At 39.6% G+C, this 25343-nt stretch overlaps 1 protein-coding gene across 4 annotated transcripts in view; it reads left to right on the forward strand.

The window, feature by feature from the left end:
* wdr37.L (WD repeat domain 37 L homeolog) overlaps positions 1–24761 on the forward strand; it is a 109374-nt gene extending 84613 nt beyond the window's left edge. For all 4 annotated transcript variants that reach the window (XM_041565481.1, XM_041565480.1, XM_018266565.2 and 1 more), the window contains 3 exon segments: positions 17200–17334; positions 21827–21941; positions 23932–24761. In XM_041565481.1, coding sequence (XP_041421415.1) covers positions 17200–17334; positions 21827–21941; positions 23932–24063 — 382 coding nt within the window. In that variant the 3' untranslated portion in view covers positions 24064–24761.
* The last annotated feature ends 582 nt before the right edge of the window (positions 24762–25343 follow it).

Below are 25343 nucleotides of genomic sequence, written 5' to 3' on the forward strand. Positions count from 1 at the left end.
AACGTTCTTGTATTCCTGCTTTGCAAGTGAAATAATCCCAAAGAACATGCTATATACTGTGTATAAATGGTCTGCTAGAATAATATAGAAACGGCCAAATAACATTAGTCACCTCTGTTGTTGGAAGACCAAGCAGGATTAGATGGGGTTGGCCAAGGGTACCCTTAGCACCTCTACTTATTCTTTGTTTATTTGTGATTGCATAAAAAGAACGATATTCTGCAAACAAAACCTTTTTGCTGTTGGTTATATTTTAATATAATTCCATGTAATGTTGGATCGCTACTTCTAATATTGCCTGAGGTGCCACTGTCTGCCCTTGTTAGTGGAATATGGTAGGGGATACCCCGCTGGGTGTGAGATGGACATACTCTGTACTTTCACAGGTTCTTTATTTATACAGCAGTTTGGGCTGGAACAGTCTGATCCCTCATGCAGAGTGCAGGGAACCTGAAGAGAAAAGAAACTGGCGCACAAAGCAGTACTAGACTTATAGTATAATTATCCTTTTGTGCACAGCAGAGGTAACAAGCCATACTCTGTCTTTTAGAACTTCCTATAATTAACGTTCACCTAGCATAACTTTAAAGAACAGATATCCTTTCCTTAAAATATGAAACTTTTAGAATAATGCCTGATTGTTCCCACCAGGCGTTAAGGTGGCCATAGACGTAGAGATCCGCTCAGTTGGCAATGTCACCAAATGAGCAGATCTCTCCCTGATATGCCCACATTGATGAAGGCGATATCGGGCTGATCTGATCGTGGGCCCTAGGGCCCAACAATCGGATCGTAATGCATCCGATACGAGCGGTTGAATTCGAACCTGCCCGATCGAGGACCAGATATCGGTTGGGGAAGCCCGTAGGATGGCCCCACACACGGGGGACTTCCCCATCTCTGACCTGCCACTAACCATTCCGATCAAATAAAGTACAAAAGAACAGATCAGCCGATGTTCTGCCCCTGACAGCAATCGTACGAAAGTTATGTCCGACAAAAGCTGATGACAGTCTCCCTAGGGCTCCTATAAATTTTGTGGGTAAATGCGAGAAATTCTTGCAACCAAATCTAATGGTAGAGGTCAAGGGAGGCTACCCATCTCTTGCAGATTGTTGCATGTGCTGCAAAGTTTTGCAATATAATTAGCAAGAATAGTAGATGGGCCACAGCCTAATACAGCCCTGCATGAACACAAAGGTCCACCAAAAACCTGAATGTTTTTCAGGAACTCTAAAACAAGGCGGAGAAGAACAAGCAACGTCTCTGCTGATGGCACCATAGTTGGCACTAGTAGTAAAATCGCCATCATTAAAACTTCTTAATTAATTTAACAAAGGTCTACATGAAAGTGTTTCCACCATCCCAAAATAAAAAAAAAAAAGGCTATTCCTGGGAAGTCTGTGAGGCCACAGAGAGCATACACGAGGTGCATCAGACACGTCCCCTGCTTCCAGCTACTTCAACTCACTGTTACTTTAAATATTTCTTCCTCTCCGACTTCAGATACAGTTTTTTTCTTCCGTTTGATTTTAGCTTTTAGGGCTTTAATGTGCTGTGGTAAATTTTCCATTTTTTCTATTAGAATTTTTGTCACAATTCATTTACTTTATGGGGCATTTTGGAATCCGTGTAGCTGCCTGAGATTGAATTGCAAGCGGCAGATGAGTTAAAAGAAGAAGAAGAAAAAAAAAAAAACGTGCACAGTCTTGATCACTTTTCCTCTTCAGACTGGTATAGTGTCAATCATTTATAAGGTGCCTTTCTTGACATTTACCCAAAGTACCATTGAAAATACGAAGGTGGTGAATCATCTTGATTAGATTGCAGTAAAGTCTTTTATGCAAGGGAACTAATTCCTACTATACAGGCAGAATATTGGGAAGAGACGTGGATACCAAGCGAAGGCATGCACTAGGATAAACGGCCTTTTAACCGTTTCTTTGGTCCCAGATTGCCATCAAATAATTGACTTTTGTGCCAATCTCTAGCAGCGGAAAACAAATCTTATTTGACATTTTAGCATTTAACAGTAAGGTATTTTTGTATGCCCCCCTGCCTTTCTGTGAGCTCCACAGACTGATATGCATGGTATAAGCATTAAGATATCATCCAGCCCATGAGCATTTAATATGGCAGCTAATCGGCCCAGTCCATGGAAAGAATTGGGCAGCGTTGCTATTGAGAATCCAATACAGATACTCTGATTTGCATTGATTTAAAAGAGATCTAAATCCTAAAAATTAATATGGCTAAAAATGCCATATTTTATATACTGCACTTATTGCACCAGCCTAAAGTTTCAGCTTGTCAATAGCAGCAATGATCCAGGACTTCAAACTTGTCACAGGGGGTCACCATCTTGGCTAGTGTCTGTGACACTCACATGCTCAGTGGGCTCTGAGCAGCTGTTGAGAAGCTAAGCTTAGGGCTCGTCACTAATTATCCAGCAGAAAATGAGGTTGGTCTGTAATATAAGCTGATGCTACAGGACTGATTATTACATTCTGATGCTAATTGCGCTGGTTTCTGTGCTGCCATGTAGTAATTATCTGTATTAATTACTAATCGGTCTTATATTGTGACATTTCTATTCTATGTGTACTGTATATTGTGAGTGGGTCCCTAAGCTCAGTAAGTGACAGCAGCACAGAGCATGTGCAGTGAATCAGCAGAAAAGAAGATGGGGAGCTACTGGGGCATCTTTTGAGACACAGATCTTTACTGCTAAAGGGATGTGGTTGCCTTGGGCTGGTACAGAAGCCCCAAACACAATGTACAAAATTTCTAGCTACCTCTTTAGTTAAGCTTTATTTCTCCTTTAAGTAGCCATACAAGGGTGTATAGTTGATTGCAACTCAGTCCCACCAGACCAGATCTGTTTGGGGCCAACCAAAAAACCTTCTTAGCTGGTAGATTTGATAATCCTAATGATTAAAGTAAAACGTAGGTCTCTATAAAAAGATATTGCATAAAACAGCTTGTATGTAAAATCCTGCTTCATGTAAATAAACCACTTTCATAATAACTTTTTTAGTAGTATGTGCCATTGGGTAATCATTAATCGAAAATTGCCATTTTAAAAAATAAGGGATCCTAGGATTCACGGTAAACACACAAACCATAGTTGTTAGGTCACATGAGCCAATTAACAGACAGAGTTGTGTCTTTTGCTTCCACACTTCTTCCTGTTACAGTTAGAGCTGCAGTATTTCTGGTCAGGTGATCTCTGAGGCCGCACACAGACCATCACAAAATGGTGGTTCAAGGCAAGAGCTTCACTCTGCTCCTAATGCCGGATTAAAAAGTCAGGAGGTGAAGCTAGCCTTGTCCTTACCAACCGGGCCCTGATTTGGGCTGCGTGCCTCCCCCTGCTCGCTCTCACCAATTCAGTACTGTAGTCAATGCTGTATTTGTGGGGAAAGCCTGCAGCATGTGTTTAAGAGTACCACACAAATTATATAATTTTTTGCATTTTACAAGTTGCATGGTAAATTCCACGATTTTCTTTTTCACAGGTTAGATTAGGTTTGCATACTGGTTTAGTGGCCTCATTAGGGGGGCTTTAGGAGTTTATTAGTACGAACCCCACCCCCCTTTTTTCTTTACTCTCGCTGTTTAAGTTAAAAATAGTTTTATTTTTAGTTTGAATAGATGCATGGTATGGGGTGTTGCTGCCATCAAATAAAAATAGGCACGTTACAGGTTATGTTTAAAAGCAGGGATGCACTGAATCCCTATTTTTGAGATTCTGGCCAAACCCCAAATGTTTCAGGCAGGATTTTGTCGAATGAAGGAGGGGAACAAATTTGATCCCCCTGAATCACGTCACTTTAGGTCGGTTTGGATTCGGTTCTGCCAGATCCAAATCTTGTTGATTTTGTTGATTCCGGAAGCAAATCCGTTTTGGGTAGTGCAGCAGAAGAGGGGCAGCAGATTCATGTCCTGCATTTCTCCGTGTAGCGTGGCCCTAGCTTTACTAACTGTCCATGATTAAGTAGCTAGAAGTCCCTGCCTATTGAGAAGGAATACTAAGCCTTTAGTACTGAGGCGCTCAGGGTGTTTGATGATCACAGTGCTCAGGCAGAAAACACAATTGGTCAGTTCTTCCCATACATTTATGTGAAATTAACTGCCTAATTAGACATGTCGGGACACCACCACTCCTGCTTTTAGGCAGTTTATATATTCTGTATGACCAAAACTATCCTGACACCTGCCTGTCCAACATCTCATTCCAAAGCCAAAGGGATTAATATGAAGTTGGTTGCTTCTATAACAGCCCACCCCACAGGAGTTCAGTTGAAATCAGGGCTCTGTGCAGGTCAGTTATGTTTTTGCGTTCCCATCACAGCAAACCCTGTACAAATCTTGCAATCGCAAGTAGTCTTCCCCCAAACTGCATCAAATCCTGGTCTCTTCACTTCATCCAGTAAAAGGCCTGTTTTGCTCGTTCACTGTTTTTTCATGGATTTTACAAAATAGTAAATGGGACACAAGGCAGTATGGTGGACCCACCAGCAGAGGATCCTTCAGTTGCGCTTTCATTTATGGGTACAAAAGCAGTGAGCAAAGTGCAATTCTGAGCACAATCACATTTAGTTTTGGTTGCCAAGGGGAATTTGCACCTAATGCAATTGCAGCCAATGCATTAAAATGAACATACTTGAAGTCCAAAATTTCTGGCGTAAAAGTGACACGTGCCCCCGATTCTTTAGAAACAAGTGTGCCTATTGACACAAGGCACTGTGGGAACCCTGAAACTGCCGCCTGGTCCGGAAGTAATGCTAGATGCAGGGTTCACTTGTGTGAGCAGGCAAAGAAGCAACTCCATTTGGAACAGGAGGACCATTAATAAATGGGGTTTTAACGCACAACTGACTGCTGGGGAATTTGCACAAACTCAGTTGCACTTGTGGCTATAAATGACCCGTTAATTATATTATAGGAAAAGCAATTTACACTTGGCCAAAAAGTTAGGCACCCCCAAGTGATTATATTTACTTACCTGACACTGCGGGCTGGTGCTCCTATCAGGAGAAAACTGCACCGGCCCGGGATTCTTCCAGCGAGCACCACGGATCGATCCTCTTCCTGCTTCCTTTGTCTTCTCACAAATGTGCATGCACAGTAGAGTGAAAAGCCAAACTTTAAAACGATAAAGCCGACTATTTCGTTCTACTACATTTTTGTCTGCCCCGGGAAATTTGAAAACAGAAGAAGCTGGAAGACAATTGCTCATTGGTGCTCGCTGGAAGAATCCTGGGCTGTTGCAGTTTTCTGCTGATAGGAGCACCCGCCCAGGGTTTCAGGTAAGTAAATATAATCACTTGGGGGTGCCTAAATTTTGGCACCTTCAATGTATATTGTCTTTCCTTAACCTTTAAACACAGACATGTTTTAAGAAACTTTTCCTTGGCATGAGTTTAATTTACAGAGGATTTCCCAGTATGTATGCATGCTTGGTCCTTTCAAAGAAGAGTTCCAATAAATAGGTGAGGGGTCTGTGCCCAACCCAGCCTATTAGAGAATGTTACCTGCTGCTGATGAATTTCCATCTGAATGTAGCGCCCTCCGGTGATGTCTCTCTGCACAGCGGTGTGTGTGTGTGTGTGTGTGTTTGATCTTGTGTGATTCTGATGAACCCGTTGATGTTTTTGTGGCTGTGCCCGGTGTAGTAGGCCCTGTGATTGATGCCAGGGGAAAGAAGAGTTAATACGAGGGGTCTCTAGCCAAGTAAGATCATACCACATCAGCACTTCATGGTCCAGCATCCTTCACATCATATTTTTTTTCCCCTGTGTGTGAAATTTCAGCAGATTGTTATGCAAAACAGTTTGCGGTCTCTGTGTGACTGGGGAGACAGCTGTTAGTCCTAATGAGGAGTGCTAGCATCACAGTATTTTCCTTGATTGAGACCCACGGAGGGAGCAGAATGTTCCAGATCGGGCAGTGGTGTGTGGTGAGAAAGTGCCACGCTGTCAGCTGGAAGTGCATGCTCCGCTGCTCCCTACGACAAGATAAATGAGTTTTGCTGGGGTTTGGCAGAGTCGGAATTCTTTTCCAGAGGATAGGAGCATCGCACCAAGCTCCCCCGTGAGACCCACGGCTTAAAGTGTCTCTAGACTCTGCTTCCAATGCAAGAAATTATGGGTTTCCCCCCTTCCTATTCATTATCTGTCATACCTGTGAGTTATTAAAATACTAATGTCTTTTAGCATGTCATTAGAACATGGTCCAGTGGTCTTTCATTGGTGCATCGCCTTAAATGAGTCCGTTATTAAAGAGCAATTTAACCTCTGTTTAACCTACAGAGGTTTCAGCTGATTCTACACGAGCCACATTTAAGGATCTTTAACACCCGGATCCGCATAGGGTATATCCTCATCTGCAGGGTGATGCACTGCTACTGATTCCTCAGATTTTAAAGGATACAAATATTTATCCAAAAACAACGCAAAGTGCTTTCCAGGTCCCATTCCAGGTCTACTAAGGCCAAGGAACAGTTTATGACAAGTACAGAACGCAGCAGTACAGGGTCGTCGGTATTTGCTACATGATTGACTTTTAAAGGGGAAAAAAACCTTATATATAAAAAAAAAACATTTTATACAGATGCTCAGTGTGTTACACTAGCATGGCATGTGCTGCTTAGAGAAATCTGACTATTGATCAGTAACCTAGCCTATGTACATAAAAACCTCATCCCCTGATTTTAAAAGGGTTTTTCACCTTTGAGTTAACTTTTACTACAATGTAGAGAGGGATATTCTGAGACAATTTGCATTAGGTTTTCATTTATTATTTGTGGTTTTTGAGTTTTCGGTTTTATTCCGCAGCTCTCCAGATTGCAATTTCAGTTCAGTCTGGTTGCTAGGGTCCAAATTACCCTAACAACCATACATTGATTTGAATAGGAGAGGCCTGAATAGAAAGAGGAGTAATAGACAATAACAATACATTTGTTGCCTTACAGAGCATCATCTCTGTCTATTTTACTACACTTCTGTCTGTCTTTCTGCCATGTCTATTATCTCTGTCTATTTTAGTACCCGTATGTCTGTCTTTCTCCCATGTATATCATCTCTGTCCCTTACTATCTGTATGTCTGTCTTTCTGCCATGTATATCATCTCTATGTCTATTTTACTATCTGTATGTCTGTCTTTCTGCCATGTCTATTATCTGTCTATTTTAATTCACTTCTGTCTGTCTTTCTGTCATGTCTACCATCTCTGTGTCTATTTTACTATCTGTATATCTGTCTTTCTGCCATGTCTATTATCTCTGTCTATTTTACTACCTGTGTGTCTGTTTTTCTGCCATGTTATCATCTCTATGTCTATTTTACTATCCGTATATCTGTCTTTCTGCCATGTCTATCATCTCTGTCTATTTTACTACCCGTGTGTCTGTCCGTAGCATTTCTTTTCAAACACTTGCACAGAACTCTTTTTTTCTCTATTGTTTCGGGAATCAGAGAAAAACAAAGGATAAACAAATACTGCATCATTTTATTTTTCAATAACTTTCAAACCATTGAACATTTTGTAATGAATGTACTTTGGGAAAAAATGCTTTTTATTTCAATCTGCATTACCCAAGGAAGAGTTTGCGGGTGCAGATCCCCTTTAAGGCGGCCCATATGGACTGCGTGTGCATGGCAACTCTCCTGGAAAAAGACCCATCACAAAAGACAGGGAACAATTGGCAGCGTCAGCCTTGGAGAAGCACAGAATTGAAAGAGCTAAGCTGGCAAAGTAATAAATGGGGCTGTTTAATTTCCTAATTAATTACACTGATTTGCATTCCCGTTATTCTTTAGTAAGCTTTCCACTAGTGTCCATCTTTTCTTGTTTGTTTCCAGTTGAACACACATGCAATGCCATTAAATAGGGGAACAATAATTGCACTACTGTTATTTTATTTATAGAGGTTTTTATTCACAGGACAGAATATTTTATCTATTATTAGACACCTTGTTCTTGATACTTATACTTAAATATCCATTGGATCAAAACCATATTCTTGTTTTAGGACACCTGATTTAGAATACCCATTCTACAGATGTGTATAAATGATTATTTTTTTTTTTAAATTCGGGTAGTTTATTGAAGAAATAAAGCAAACAGTGTACATCAAAAGTGTCAGAAAAAGGAGCACATAGAATTACATGTCACATATCTGAATTAAACACAAAATAGGGAGCATGCCATATAACAAACACAGTACTATTAGTATAAGAATAAATGACCTCGTGTAGTGTCTGTCTCCTAATCTTGATCTGCTAAGGGTCGTCTTGGGTGTTGGGGGTAGATGTCGGTCCAGGGACCCCAAATTTTGTGAAATTTAGTGGGAACTCCCCTTTTTAGATACAGTATTATAGCATTATAGCTTTCCATGAGGAAAAGGTAGGAGGGGTCACTGCTCTCCAATTCTGAGTTATTAATCTCTTAGCTAGTAATAGTGCCTCCAAGAGAAAGAGGGAGTGATATTGGTTTAACTTAAGATCTTGTATTATGGCTAAGACACATAGTTTAGGTGTTCTGGTAATTGTCACCTGAAGAACCCTTTCTAGAGTATCTAGTATTTCCCTCCAGTATAAAGTAAGATCGGGGGTGTATAAATGATTATTAGAGGCGAATGAAAGTTCCAATCGCTGGGCGGCGTCTAAAGTTACGCCACCCTCCAAGGATTGTAATGGTTTACCTGATACCTAGAATCAATTAAAGGTGTATTTTAAGAGCAAGTTGTTTAGAAAGTATAAAATTTATTTAGCATTCAAAAATCTTCAATTGAAATTCTGGCCGGACAGAAACTCAATAAATAATCAGTGAAAATACATAAAAACAATTGCCAAATTACTTTAGGTGGGTGGTCACTTGTTTAAAATTTTGTAATACAATATTTACTCCTAGATTATAATAGGTGGTTTCCCCAATTTCGTAATAGCAATTACTTGTGTTGAAAGAGCTGTGAGTAAATGTGTGAGGTGTGAGTTATAGTTCTCCAATTCGGTGATTAGGTACAGGGTAGTTCTCCCAGTGGATTACCAGGCTAATTGTGTAAGGCTGTGCCTTCGAGGAAAGACAGGAACAAACGATCTGGTGATATCAATCCATTTATTTGGGGGACACTTACAGCTGGAAAGAAAGAAGGAGTGGGCTATGCTTTAGTAAAACCTTTTGGAAATCTGTTTCATCTACGTCCTTACACAATTAGCCTAGTTAGTCATGTAATGTATAAAGGCTGGACTGACTGGATGTGTAACATAACAGAACACTAATTCCTGCTTTTCAGCTCTCTTACTCTGTTAGTCAGTGACTATAAGGGCCACCACGTGGGACATAACTGTTCAGTGAGTTTGCAATTGATCCTCTGCATTCAGCACAGATTCAAAAGCAACAGTTATAACTCATGAGGTACCCCCCTCAAATCTCTGTTTGGTTCCTGCCTGGTAACCAGGGTAACCAGTCAGTGTAAACAAAGAGAGCTGCAAAGCAGGAAGTAGTGTTGTGTTATGTTACACATCCAGTCACTCCAGCCTTTATACATTACTTTTTTATTAGAATCATTTTTTTTATTTTGCACAGCCTTTCTATTTACCCAGTTTTTAATTTTTACGTTCAACTTTTGCCTGTAAAGGGAAAATAAAGCGCTAAAGAAATAATAAACCATTTTAATAGTATTGGGAAAATGTGTTGCCACAGCCCATGGGTATGGGGATGGCCTTAGAATATGGGGACAAAAATCTGTTTACTACTTATTATAATTTGAAACTAATCATATGGGGAGGAGTCAGGATTTCCGCAGTAGTTTTCAGTCACTATTAAGAATAAATACCCATGGGTTATGCAAATGTCTGCTGTGCCCATTTATAAAGGGGTGCAACTGGATACATGTGTAATAGTGTATCCTACACTACTCTATACAAAATCGGGAGTCCATATTAATCAAACCAAGCCAACGGGACTTGCCCCAGTTCAAAAGGGCCATCAACTATAGAAAAATTTATATCAAAAAATGATATAAGTCCCAAAGCTTTCTTCAAGTAAAAAATATTAATTTATTGAAGTACATTTTAAAAGAATTAAAGCTGGTACATACTACCCCCCATATCCCACCTTACGCGTTTCGCACCCTCCGGCGCTTAGTCATAGGTGTGTCTATCAGTAGGGGGTCATTCACAGAATTTAAACCCAAGTAGTCCCACCCCTTTCTTGTTTAAAACCAATCATGGGTCACAGGCAATTATCCCTGCTTAATACTCTTTAACCCATAATGTTCCTTGAAGGGTGTATGTACCAGTTCAGTAATATAACAATTTATATCTCACATTGCGTACAAAACTTTCTTTAACTTCACAGTTTATATAATTGGTTATTACACAATGTTATTTTTAACAGTATTTTACATATAAGTTAATTAATATCTAGCCTTACACAAATTCCATTCTTGTCAGCCTTATATCACATGTATATGTTGTCTCCATTACAACCGTTTTCATAGTAAATCTCATAAATAAGTGTATTCTTTTTCATTATACATATTTAGATATAACATGTCACATCAAATTCATGATTTAATCCCAATGGCAACCGCGTTCCCAGATGAAAAATCCAGTACACTTCTCTCTTATGTAATAATTTCTGATGATCCCCCCCCCTCATTCCTAATCTCACTCTCTCTATTCCCTGTATGGAGAATTGATTTACATCCCCCCCACTGCATAACGCAAAATGTTTAGTGACATTACTCTTCTCTAGCTACAAATGTGGTAGTCGCAGATGTGTTACCTGCACACATATGAAAGTGTCTAAAAAATTCAAGTCTACAGTAATAGGAAGGGAGTTTGAAATCAAGGGATATATTAACTGCAACACTGCATTTGTGGTTTATTTGATCACCTGTTTGAAGTGCTGCAAGCAATATGTTGGATGTACTGGTAGGAAACTGAAGGAGAGAGCGAGGGAACATTTGAGTCAGATTAGGAACCCTAAATGGTAGAGAAGAGTAATGTCACTAAACATTTTGCGTTATGCAGTGGGGGGGATGTAAATCAATTCTCCATACAGGGAATAGAGAGAGTGAGATTAGGAATGTGGGGGGGGGATCATCAGAAATTATTACATAAGAGAGAAGTGTACTGGATTTTTCATCTGGGAACGCGGTTGCCATTGGGATTAAATCATGAATTTGATGTGACATGTTATATCTAAATATGTATAATGAAAAAGAATACACTTATTTATGAGATTTACTATGAAAACGGTTGTAATGGAGACAACATATACATGTGATATAAGGCTGACAAGAATGGAATTTGTGTAAGGCTAGATATTAATTAACTTATATGTAAAATACTGTTAAAAATAACATTGTGTAATAACCAATTATATAAACTGTGAAGTTAAAGAAAGTTTTGTACGCAATGTGAGATATAAATTGTTATATTACTGAACTGGTACATACACCCTTCAAGGAACATTATGGGTTAAAGAGTATTAAGCAGGGATAATTGCCTGTGACCCATGATTGGTTTTAAACAAGAAAGGGGTGGGACTACTTGGGTTTAAATTCTGTGAATGACCCCCTACTGATAGACACACCTATGACTAAGCGCCGGAGGGTGCGAAACGCGTAAGGTGGGATATGGGGGGTAGTATGTACCAGCTTTAATTCTTTTAAAATGTACTTCAATAAATTAATATTTTTTACTTGAAGAAAGCTTTGGGACTTATATCATTTTTTGATATAAATTTTTCTAATAGTGTATCCTAATATGTTATAGAGACTCTCTCTAAATCCAAATAAGATACTTTAGGGGTTATATAATAAAAGCCCTAAGTTTGCCTAGTGTCATAACCCATAGCAACAGGTAGTATACACTGGTCACTTGGTTAAAAGCAAACATCTTATTGGTTGCTAAGGGTTACTGATACTGGGCAAATGTAGTGCCATTTAGTACATATGGGGGATGGCCTCTTAACCATGATTCAAAGTTCTGTAAGTTTGTTTCCTCTCCTTCTCTTTAGCGTTCTGACCTATCCTAGCCATTTTTGAATGGTTCCAAATCCAAACTGCTTTTTTTCTCTCTCTTAAATGTAACCATGCAAATTATAGTTCAGATTTTGTTTGGGATTCTGTAATATCCTTTGTAAAGGAGTCAGTATTTGGCAGCATCCAAAACTGATGGAGTCAGTACATTGTTGCCTTTAGGGACAAATTACATTGGCCACTCAAGGATTTAGTAAAATGTGCTTTGCAAGACTTTTCTTCTTCACCTTTAAGTTAACTTTTAGTATGTTATAGAAGCACCAATCCTAAGCAACTTTACACTTGGTCTTCATTCTTTTTTAATATAAATATATATATATATATATATATATATATATATATATATATATATATATATATATATATATATATATATATATATATATATATATAGTTTTTAAATGGGTGAGAGATGCAGTACTGCATGTGGTACGGCATTTGGCAGTTAAGCAGAGTGATGGTAGGCTTTTCTAAATAAGTTTGTTTAAAGGGGAAGTAAAGTCTAAAGTAAAATGCTAGAAATGCTGTATTTTGTATACTAAACATAAACATGAACTTACTGCACCAGAAGCCTTATTAAAAAAAATTATTTATTCTTTCAAAGTTGACCACAGGGGGCAGTCATCTTGTAACTTTGTTAAACATCTTTGCAAGACGAAGACTACGCACATGCTCAGTGTGGTCTGGGCTGCTTAGGGATCGTCATAAATTATCAATTAGCACAAGTAAATAATATCTGCCATAGAAGCTGATGCAACAAGACTGATTAATAAACAGAATATACAGACTGCACTGGGTCTGTGAATACAAATCTCAACACAGTCGCTGGCTGCTTTACAGAGAAACAAACAAAGTTGCTTGAGTTCAGGGAAGTGAGGTGGAGGGGGACGGCTCCCCCCTGCCGTTTGAAAGTATGATTGTTTCCCAGCTAAGGACCATCTGAAGTTTCCATATGCAGCTGTCAGAGCAAGTAAAACGAAGGAGGAATTTCACTGCATACAGTCAGGTTTATTATAAAAGTGGTACACATTTTTAATTAAAGTATATTGGAGATAGATTTCTTTTTCATTAAAGAAAGTAAAAATGGGATTTTATTTTTTTGCCTTTACATCCCCTTTAAAGGAGAAGTAAAGTTGTTTACCATTTGGGGGTGCCAAATATTATGCACCCCCAGTGCTCATATCAGCAGAAAACTGTACTGGCCCGGGGTTATACCAGTGAGCACCACAGATAGCTTCTCTTACGGCTTCTTCTTGCTTCTCGCGGCTGCGCATGCGCATTAGAGTGAAAAGCCGAACTTTAACTAAAAAGTCGGCTTTTGCATTCTACTGCACATGTGTCTGCCCCGAGAAAATTAGAAGAAAGAAGAAGCCGGAAGAAAAGCGATCCGTGGTGCTCACTGATATAACCCCGGGCTGGTGCAGTTTTCTGCTGATATGAGCACTGGCCCGGAGTGTCCGGTAAGTAATTACCTTCACTTGGGGGTGCCTAACATTTGATACCCCCTAATGGTCAACGCCTTTCCTTCTTTTGAAAGCAGAGAGGTTGGAAGAAAGTCGGAGAGACTTTGGGAGAGAATTCCAGATGAGGGGTGCAGCCCTTGCAAAGTCTTGAATGCGAGCATGTGAGGAGGTAATGAGAGAATTGTTGAGTAGCAGGTCAGTAAAGGAGCATTGTAAGCGGTTGGGTGAGTGTATAGATCTGAGTTCAGAGATGTAGGGTGGGGCATAATGTCAGGGTTGTTAATTTGAATTTTATTCTGAAAAGTAGCGGAAGCCAGTGCAGAGCTTGACAGAGTGGCATGGTTGCTGAGGTGTGTAAGCCTCGCAGCAGTGTTCATTATGGACTGGAGAGGTGACAGTCTCTGGAGGGGAAGGCCAATTAATATAGAGTTAAAGTAGTCTATGATATGTATGATATGACGAGAGAGCAAATAAGAATTTTGGTGGCATCTTCAGTGATAAATTATCGTATTTTGTATATGTTCCTTAGGTGAAAGTGACATGTTTTAATAAGTGACTAGATATGAGGCGTGAAGGACAGGGCAGAATCTAGAAGAGACAGTGTTATAGTGGAATAGTTAGCTTTGATAGATACTTCTTGGATGTCATGGTTGTTAGTTGTTATGTGTTAATCCTTATTGCAAGCAAAACCAGACTGTTGGGTTTATTTAAGATTTACATGATTTTCTACTAGACTTAAGGTATGGAGAGCCAAATTACGGAAAGATCCTAGTGATGTGCGGGTCAGGGTTTTCCTGATCCGACCCTAACCAGCCTGCGCCCTCCCGCACCCCCTCCTTTTATAGACCCGAGCCGACCCGCCCCACCGATGACGTCACAAAAGGGGTGGGGTGAGCAGACGCGAGACTATAAAACCGGAAGTCAGAAGCCGGCATTTGAAGGTGGCCGCGAGGAGCAGTGCGAGGTCGACCCGAACCCGCCCGACCCGCGGGTCCTGCGGGTATCGTGTCAGCCCGCACATCACCCATTATTCGGAAAAACCCGTGTCCAGAGCATTCTGGGTAACAGGTCTCATACCTGTACTAGAGTTTATTTATGATGCTCAGCAGAGCAGGACTGCTCATTCTCATCTGAATAATTACAGTTGTATGCAGATATTTAAACCTTTCTCTGCAGAATACCCTCCACCTCTCTGCTACATTCTAGTGAAAACTTGGCATCAAAAAACTGATTAGAAGGCAGAATACCCCAATGTACTTTCAGGCCCCTCAAACCATTGTGCCCTAGAAATGAAACGCTAGCTACAGCCGCTGGCACCGAAGAAGTGGAGAAAGAACTTATTTCCCTGGCATTTGCTGAGGAATGGGGCTGCTCTGAGAAATTACATTAAGCAACTTTGTCTCATTAATGCGATATGGTCAGGTCCTAATTAGATCCTAATTTGATGTCAATTTAAATTAAGAGGGCTTGCGTAAATTGGGCCTTTGTGACCCGGGAAGTGCTAATCTCTAATCAGCAGACGGAATGGAACATGAAATCAAATTCTCTCAGTACCGAGGAAATGACAGAAACAACTAGCATTTTAAATTAAAACGAGCAAATTCTCAGAATTTGATGTGCATGACCCCTGCTAAGGCTGCTGTCATGGAATCAAACTCAACGAAAGGAGAAATCGCAGAACATCAATTAGTGTAATGGCTGGGCCACAAAATGTGCACGTATTTCCCTTCCTTATAAACCAGGGGAGCGCGAGGTCGGAATGTTGGGCACGTTCCACTTCACTCACCTGTACCGCTTCTTTAAATATGAAGTGACAGGAGGGACGGCTCTGGGCCGGGGGGGGGGGAATATTGAATTTAGCTTCATTGCCCACAGATACAGGATTTCACTATATTGATATTACACACATTACAGGCAAGATATTGGTTGCTCATGGACATTTTTAGCTGTACAGGTATGGGACCTGTCATCCAGAATGCTCAGGACCTGGGGTTTGGGATAAGAGATCTTTCTGTAATTTGTATCTTCATACATTAAGTCTAAACAGGAGCTTGTACTTGATCCCAACTAAGATATAATTAATCCTTATTGGAAGCAAAACTAGCCTATTGGGTTTATTTAATGATTTTTTTCCTACTAGACTTAAGGTTTGGGCTCATGACTAAGTGCACTTAGGTGCGAAACGCGTAGGGTAGATGGAGATGCAGATATATTTTTAACTTTTCTACAAATAAAATAATTTTTTAACTGAATCCTTTGGTCCTGTGGATCCGTTTGAGTGCCGGTCAGCTCTGCCTTCATATTTGATGCTGTACCGCTCCCTAAAGCTGGGGGTCTGGGGCTGGTGCACCCGGATCACTTTCACTGTTTGGTGAGTCCCTTTATATTTCATTCTGGAGCACCTTGTTTTCTTCTAATTATTTAACTCGGTATTACACCCATGAAACAACAGAGTTGACAAGTGGAACTGGCCTGCTGCGAGGGACCAGGAGGAGGTGGCTATATTTTGCTTCATTTTGAGACTCTGGAACTTTAAGGCGTTTCACCTTTAAATTAGTATAATACTTTTAGTATGATGTAGAGAGTGATATTCTGAGACAATTTGTAATTGGTTTTAATTTTTTATTTTATTTGTGGTTTTTGACTTATTTAGTTTTTTATTCAGCAGCTCTTCAATTTGTATCTTAACCAATCTGGTAACTAGGGTCCAAATTACCCTAGCAACCATGCATTGATTTAAATAAGAGACTGGAATATGAATAGGAGAGAGTATGAATAGAAGGATCAGTAATAAAAAGTAGCAAAAACAATACATTTGTAGAACATTTGTTTGGTTGGAGCCATTCGATCGAATATTAGTCATTTGCATTTTTTCCTTGCATAACCTCCCAGTAGATTTGTGAGTATATTAGAATTAAAAAATATTCACTTGAATTCGACCTTTGATAAATGGGCCTCTTAGTGTAGACATTGTCAAAGGTTTTTCAGATCTTGGAATGGAATGCGCTGGCTTAAAGGAACAGTTCAGTGTGAAAATAAAAACTGTGTAAATAGATAGTTTGTGCAAAATAAAAATGTTTCTAATATAGTTAGTTAGCCAAAAATGTAATGTATAAAGGCTGGAGTGAACAGATGTCTAATAAAACAGCCAGTATCCAACTTCCTGCTTTTCAGCTCTATAACTCTGAGTTAGTCATCGACTTGAAGGGGGGCCACATGGGACATTTCTGTTCAGTGAGTTTGCAATTGATCCTCAGCATTCAGCTCAGATTCAAAAGCAACAGATATGACCCATGTGGCCCCCCCTCAAGTCTCTGATTGGTTACTGCCTGGTAACCAGGGTAACCAGTCAGTGTAAACCAAGAGAGCTGAAAAGCAGGATGTAGTGTTTTGATTGACATGTTATACATCAAATCACTGTAGCCTTTTTTTATACATTACATTTTTGGCTAACTAACTATATTAGAAACATTTTTTATTTTGCACAGCCTATCTATTTACCCAGTTTTTATTTTTACACTGAACAATTCCTTTAATTGCACCTAATGACCATTTGTAGCAAATGAACTGATTATTGTAATAACCGGTCGGCTTTGCTGTGTTTTTACCCAGTGTGCCACATGCTCATCTAATCCATATTATTCAGCCTTCTGAAAATCTTTTCTCATTTTCCTTTTCAGCACAGTGACATCCGCTGTTTTCACAGTTGGCGACAACGTCGTATCTGGCAGTGATGATCGCACTGTGAAGGTGTGGGATTTAAAAAATATGAGGTCCCCTATTGCAACAATCCGAACAGACTCTGCAGTAAACAGGTGAGGAGAGAGAGAGTGTAGCCTAAAGAAAAAATCGCAGGCACTCACAGATTCCACAAACGTGTAAAAAAAAAAAAAAAAAAAACTGAAAACTTTATTTTAGGGCAAAAAGTAGATGAATACATAGCCTTATGCGTTTCGTCCACTTAATCATAGGAGAGAGTGTAACCTGCCTTGTGTTGTGCCTGTGGCATTCTGGGAGTTGTAGTTCTACAGCACAAGGATGCTCATGCCTGCTCTGTGCTTATATAGGTATGGGATCTGTTATCTGGAAACCATTATCCCGAAAGCCACAAATTACGGGAAGTCTGTTTCTCATAGACTCCATTATAATAAAATAATCCAAATTTTTAAAAATGATTTCCTTTTTCTATGTAATAATAAAGCAGTACCTTGTACTTGATCCCAACTTAAAAAAACAGCCTATTTGGGTTATTTTAATGTTTAAATGTTTTTCTAGTAGACTTAAGGTATGAAGATCCAAATTACGGAAAGATCTGGAAAATCCCAAGTCACAAAATTCAAGATAACAGGTTCCATACCTGTATATTATCCATTTATGGTCCCTCTTTTCCTGTGTATTGTTCTCATTGAATGTGTATTTATAAGCTGTGTCCCCCGAATCCTATAAATCAGGGGTCCCCAGCCACCAGGCCGCGGACATACTTGAACTGGGCCGTCGAGACCGAATTTGATGCAGGGCGCCCAAATTTGACGCAGTGTGCCAGAATTTGACGTGGAGCACCCGAATGTGACGCGGCTTGCACAAAATTTGATGCTGGTGTTTCAAAACACATCAGTTAATAGTGCTGCTCCAGCAGAATTCTGCACTGAAATACATTTTTCAAAAGAGCAAACAGATTTTTTTTATATTCAATTTTGAAATCTGACATGGGGCTAGACATATTGTCAGTTTCCCCTGCCCCATGTCATGTGACTTGTGCTCTGATATACTTCAGCCATTCTTTATTGCTGTACTCCAAGTTAGAGTGATATCACCCCCTCCCCCCCCCCCAGCAGCCTAACAAAAGAAAAATGGGAAGGTAACCAGATAGCAGCTCCCTAACACAAGATAACAGCTGCCTTCTAGATCTGAAAACAACACTCAGTAGTAAAAGCCAAGTCCCACTGAGACTGATTTAGTTACATTAAGTAGGAGAAATAACAGCCTGCCAGAAAGTAGTTCCATCCTAAAGTTCAAGCACAAGTCACATGACTGGGGGCAGCTGGGAAACTGACAATATGTCTAGCCCCATGTCAGATTTCAAAATTGAATATAAAAAAATCTGTTTGCTCTTTTGAGAATTGGATTTCAGTGCAGAATTCTGCTGGAGCAGCACTATTAACTGAACATGTTTTCCCATGACAGTATCCCTTTAAGCAATGTCTGTAGTTCACGCCCCCTGGTCCTTTAAAAAAAATAGGGCTTTACACTGGTCCCTGGGGCAAAAAAGGTTGGGGACCGCTGCTTAGGGTTGCCACCTTTAATGAAAAAAATAACCGGCTGGTGGGGGCGGGTACAAAAAGGAGGCGGACCATGATGCAAAAAGGGGGTGGGGCTACACAGCATGACACAAAAAGAGGCGGAGCAACATCGCGGCAATGCGAAGAAGACTACAAAAACGGTAAGTTCTGCGCAAATGGGGGCAGGCCGAGGTTTTTTTTTTTAAAGGATATTATAAATTACCGGCAACTGCATTGCCGGTAAATTTGTAATACCGGCCCCGGCCTTGGCAGGTGTTTTACCGGCTAGGCCGGTAAAATACCGGCCGGGTGGCAACCCTACCGCTGCTATAAATGACAGGTCAGTGACTCTTATAATAGAGAGGAGCACACACTAGTGATATTCTCCAACAATCATTAACGTTCTTTCCAATTGCAACTGACAAACGGGAATGGTTTTCGGCTTGTTTGTAGAGCAAAGCAACATGAATCCCCGGCCGTGGCTTCATATTGAAAGTCCAATTTGAATATACTTCATTCTCTTTCCAGCCAAGGATTCTCAAGTGTGAAATAGGACAAGCGGCTGATCTGAAACATTAATGTAATGTGCTGTGGATGCCGTTACTAAACAGGTTTCCGTTCATCACTGGAGCCTGGGATCACTTGACTCGGCTGCATTCCTTACAATTTGTTTTTTTGTTTGCTGGGCAAAACTGCAGTACAATTGTGTTTTATCCCAGTAAGGCCACACTTCTGTCAAATTGGGTTTCAGACAGTGCTGCTGTTCATTCCACATTGCTATATATATTTATTTCTTTTTTCCCTACAATATTCATGGGTTAAATAAAAGAATAGGGTTCATAGTTTAATTTGAAATACAGTCGAATGCTGGAATTCAGTCATTAAAGGGGTGGTTCTCATTTAAGGTAACTTTTAGTATGCTATATAATGTCCTAATCCTAGCAAATTTGCAATTGGTCTTCATTACTTATTCTTCATCATTTTAAAACGGCTTGCCTTACTCTTCTACCCCGTTCCAGCTTTCACTGAAAAAACTATTGCTCTGCAAGGCTACAATTTTATTATTTGTATTACTTAACTTCCTGTTCAGTCCCTCTCCTATACTTATTCCAGTCTTTCACTCAAACCACTGCCTGGTTGTTAGGGAAAAACAAGACCAAGCAACCAGATAGCAACTGAAATACCAAACTGGAGAGCTGCTGAATTCATAAAAATGAAATATGAAGACCAGTTGACAAATGTCTCAGAATATCATTGTCTACATTATACTTAAAGTTAATTTAAAGGTGAACTATGTATGGATACAAATGCATTACTTTTCCTGCTTTAGTTTAGTCAGCAAGAGCTGTGGGAGTTTCTTTGCTTTTGGGTCAGTGCTTCCCAGAAAATTCTTATTTTCAGCCTAAATTTACTACATAAAGGTATGGAATACGTTATTCAGAAACCCATTATCCAGAATGCTCCCATTCCAAATAATCTAAATTTAATCTAAATTTAAAAAAAATTTCCTTTTTCTCTGTAATAATAAAACACTTAACTGAGATATAATTAATATTTATTACAATCAGCCCATTGGGTTTATTTAATGTTTACATGATCTTCTAGTAGACTTAAGGTATGAAGATCCATATTACGGAAAGATCCGTTATCCAGAAAACCCCAGGCCCCGAGCAGTCTGGATAACGGGTCCCATACCTGTAATTATGTTTCAAAACAATTGTAGATTTTATTTCAATAACCATGACTGTTTTTAGTGATATTGATTGTGCATGTCTCAGAGAAAACACTGATAAAATAATAAAGTAAATAATAAAGGTGTTGTACAAATGCAGTGTCAGACAAACTTTAAAGGGATACTGTCATGGGAAAAAAAAATTTTTTTCAAAACACATTAGTTAATAGTGCTACTCCAGTAGAATTCTGCACTCAAATCAGTTTCTCAAGAGGAAACAGATTTTTTTTACATTTAATTTTGAAATCTGACAAGGGGCTAGACATATTGTCAGTTTCCCAGCTGCCCCCAGTCATGTGACTTTTGCTCTGCAAGTTGGAGTGATATAACACCCCCCCCCCCAGCAGCCTAACAACAGAACAATGGGAAGGTAACCAGATAACAGCTCCCTAACACAAGATAACAGCTGCCTGGTAGATCTAAGAACAGCATTCAATAGTAAAAATCCAGGTCCCACTGCGACACATTCAGTTACATTGAGGAGAAACAACAGCCTGCCAGAAAGCAGTTCCATCCTAAAGTGCAGGCTCTTTCTGAAATCACATGACCAGGCAAAATGACCTAAGATGCACCTACACACCAATATTACAACTAAAATTATACACTTGCTGGTTCAGGAATGAAATTTTATATTGTGATGCAGTGTAAGCATTGTAATTTAGAAATTAAAACTACATCAAACAAATCATGATAGAATCCCTTTAAGGAAACATGTTCCTAATAGGGACTGTCTGCTTCTGAACTGGCCTCCCACTAAACACAAAGGCTGCACTGTTTTAGGATGAGGTCTCATTTCTATTTTAGTAAGGAAAGTGAAGCTATTTTCTTACAGGTAGTCCATCCAATCCAGTGCTGGACTGAGGTTGCGAGGGCAGAGAGGGTTTTGTTAACTATAACAGGATTGGCAAGTCATTGAAAGTAGCCATTGCTAATAGTGGCCTAGTGTGGTTGTAGTACCAGAGCACTTTCTCTAGAAAGAGAGGTTGTCTTGGATGGAGAATGGCTGAGAAACACCTTGAACCAGCTTAGGCACAAGCATGGGCTTCACAAGAGTAGAGATGTGAATAAGCAGCTATGGGGAACAACTAGCACCCTGTATTGACTAATCAGTATTGAAACATTCTATATTTTGGGACAGGCTTATCTGCTTCAGCCCTTGCTTTCAGCCTAAAAGCCTTTGATTGAACTCATTTACTGATCTGCCTATGGAAACGTAGGCTTCAGTGTCAACTTTAAAATGAGAATACATTGTTTGTTGTAAGCCCTTAACCAATGTTCCTTTCATTTGCTTTTCAGGATCAGCGTTTCTGTTGGCCAAAGGATTATAGCCCTTCCCCATGACAACCGACAAGTTCGGTTATTCGACATTTCAGGAGTAAGATTAGCGCGTCTTCCCCGCAGCAACAGACAGGCAAGTACCTTTATCGACAGTGGGAGAATGGCTTGATACAGTGTGGAAAGCTTATAGTGAAGTATCTACTGTGCAGCCACTTCCAGGCTTTCCTTTCCCTTTAAAAATCTCCAGGTCTGATGGTGCATGGTTAGTTTCCAAATTTTGAATATTATTAACACCAGAGATTTAAGGTCTTAGTGTGATATTCACCTTGATTTCTTAGCCAGGAATGACCAGCTTTTTTTTCAAAAATGTCTTAGGGGCAGATTTATTAAAGTTTGAATGGTACAGTAAACGCAAAATTGAATTTTCTAATTTTTTTTTTTTGGTCAAAACTCACAAATTAGAATTTAGATCACCAACTCTAATTTGAATTCAATTGTGAGATTTATCACAACTTGACCCTGGAAACCGTTCTAATTCGAATATCCGCCACCTAAAACCTGCCGAGTTCATGTACAAGTCAATAGCAAAGGTCCATTCAACCATTTGAATATGTTAATTGACATTCAAGATTATTTTTTTTTAGACAAAAACTCGATTCAAATTTGTTTAGAATTTTCTGGTCGTTCGTATTCTATCAAATATTAGTCGTTCGAGATTTTTCATAAATAACCTCCCATTCAAGTTGTGAGTAAATTCGAATTTAAGTTAAGAAACATTCACATAACTTCGAAATTTACCTTTGATAAACTGACCCTTAATGTCCCTAATATATTGAAATGGGTGCACAGTGGATGCCTTTATTATATGGTCGAATCCTCACGGTACCCCGACGTCATGATTTAAAGGGGTGGTTCACCTTTAAGTTTACTTTTGGTATGTTATAGAATGGCATAATCTATGTTCTATAATCTATTCTGTGTCATAGTATTCTAAGACACTGACTTTTTACAGCTTTAAAATGGGGACACTGACCCTATCTAAAAAAACAAATGGGCTGTAAAGCAGGGGTCCCCAACTGCCGGCTGCGGGCAGTCTTGAACTGGGCCACTGACCCTAGCGACCAATTAACTTGGCGCGCCAGAATTGGACGCCGACCCCTGGTCCTTGCAAAAAATTTGGCTCCACACTGGTCCCCGGTTGGGAACCGCTGCTGTAAAGATTACAATTACGATATTTCCTGGAAAAGATGTTTCCAAGAAAGATCGTTGTTTCAATACACACGGGTAGAGCTGAATCGTCAGATATACAGATAGAAATAATAGAATTCTACCTCTACCTGCCGACTGATATCCCAAGTCTTCTGCCATCAATCGGCTCGTCTCCCACCATACACGCACCGAATATTGTACGAGATTAGTTTTGTACGATATTATTAGGGATGCACCGAATCCAGGATTCGGTTTGGGGTTCGGCCAGGACATTTTCAGCAGGGTTCGGATTGGAATCCTTGTGCCTGGCCTAACCAAATCCTAATTTGCTTATGTAAATTAGGGGCAGGGAGGGAAATCACATGACTTTTCATCACAAAACAAGGAAGTGAAAAAAATGTTCACACTTTTTCCTTTCCCACCCATAATTTGCATATGCAAATTAGGATTCGGTTCGGTATTCGGCAGAATCTTTCACAAAGGATTCAGGGATTCGGCCGAATCCCAAATAGTGAATTCGGTGCATCCGTAGATATTATTGTTGTGTCTATGGCCATCTTAAGGCTACAAATGTATTGTTATTGCTACTTTTTATTACTGATCTTCCTATTCAGACCCTTTCCTATTCATATTCCAATCTCTTGTTTAAATCAATGAATGTGTTGCTAGGGTAATTTGCACCCTAGCCACCAGATTGCTGAAATTGCAAACTGGACAGCTGCTGGAAATAATTGAATAATTGAAATAGCTGTACAACCACTAATAATAAAGAATGCCACTCTCTACATCAAACTAAAAGTTAATTTTAAGGTGAACAACCCCTTGAAAGGCAATCAACCATCTTGATTTTAGTTATAGTTCTAGTGTTTATACCATCAGTGGGAAATTATATTTCGAAATATTTCCATTTACAGGGCCACCGTAGAATGGTCTGTTGCTGTGCTTGGAGCGAAGACCACCCAACATGTAACCTCTTTAGCTGCGGCTTCGACCGGCAGGCCATCGGATGGAACATCAACATCCCGGCGCTGCTGCAGGAAAAATAATCCCTGAAAATATGGCACTTGTGTTCTCCTTAGCCATGAACTCTTCTTTTTCTCTCAAGCAGGTGCTCACCTTCTCCAGCCTGCCCTCATTGTAAGGTCCCTCTGAAAAAGAGTGCATTGTAAGCATTGTTCTAGTTGCCACAGTCTGCATGGTGTTTCTGTGGAAAAACAAACAAGGGGCGAGCCCCTTTTCCGAACACGTTTTGTTGCTGAAATTCCCAGTCTGCAAAACAGAGGGGTGAGTTGGTCGCCGTGAGCACCTCCTAGTGCTCTTCGTATACTCTTCAGCTTAGACGAGCATTAGGCCATTACATTTCTGTGAAATAAATGTGAAATCCATGTAACTGTTGTGAAGGATATAATAGTCTCGCGTTCATTCATACATAGGCATACCTGTCCTGTGTTTTAAGACAAACTGTTACAGAACATACGGAATAATGTAAATTTCACTTGCTGCATAGTTCAGCATCATAATCACGCACCGAGCGAGTGCGGCAGGTTCTGGTGTTACCTTTTTTTTTTTTTTTTCGTTTTTGTATTATTATTTTTATTATAAACTTGTTTTCTAAGAACCGACTCGAGCTTCAGCAATTTGTTTTTATTTCAGTTTTAAAAGGAATTAGGCCTTGTGTTAGCCAAATTGTAGATTTTTTTGTATAAAAGGGGGGGGGGCATACAATAAAAAATAAAAAAGACAATATTCACGCTAAGCTCCCTTTATTTCTAGTGGAATTGAAATCAGGCGCACCGTCCCAGTTTCAATCACTGAAATATATTAAAGCAAATTTAAAGCACTTTCGTTTCAAGATGCCGTTATGAACAATTTGTTACAGTTTCAGATAGCGTTTTGCTGTGAATGTGAGCTGACCTTCCCGAGAATGACTTTGGCAACGTTCAGAGAGGCTTCCAAAATCAACTGGCTGCTTTTCAGTCTCTTAAATTAAGACTTAACACCCATTACATATCTTTTTTTTGTTTCCCATTTACATTTAAGTGCTGGGGTTTCTGGGTTGTGATAGACTTCCATTTTTTCTGATTTGGCAGTGGAAGTATTGCCGTTTTGAGATGGAATGAAGCAATTCACTTCTAATTCGCTTGAATTATTTTTTTTTAAATTAAATAAACAAGACCACAAAAATCGGTCCATTAATTTCATCTGGAAAGAAAATATCAGAGAATTAAGGATGCACCAAAGCCATCGTTTCTCATGTAAAATACCTTGGAATGAATTAGATTCAGTTTAGGTTCAGCTGAAGACTTAAAGGAAAACTATACCCCCC

Source organism: Xenopus laevis, chromosome 6L (assembly GCF_017654675.1).
Source record: "Xenopus laevis strain J_2021 chromosome 6L, Xenopus_laevis_v10.1, whole genome shotgun sequence".
NCBI classification, from domain to species: Eukaryota; Metazoa; Chordata; class Amphibia; order Anura; family Pipidae; genus Xenopus; species Xenopus laevis.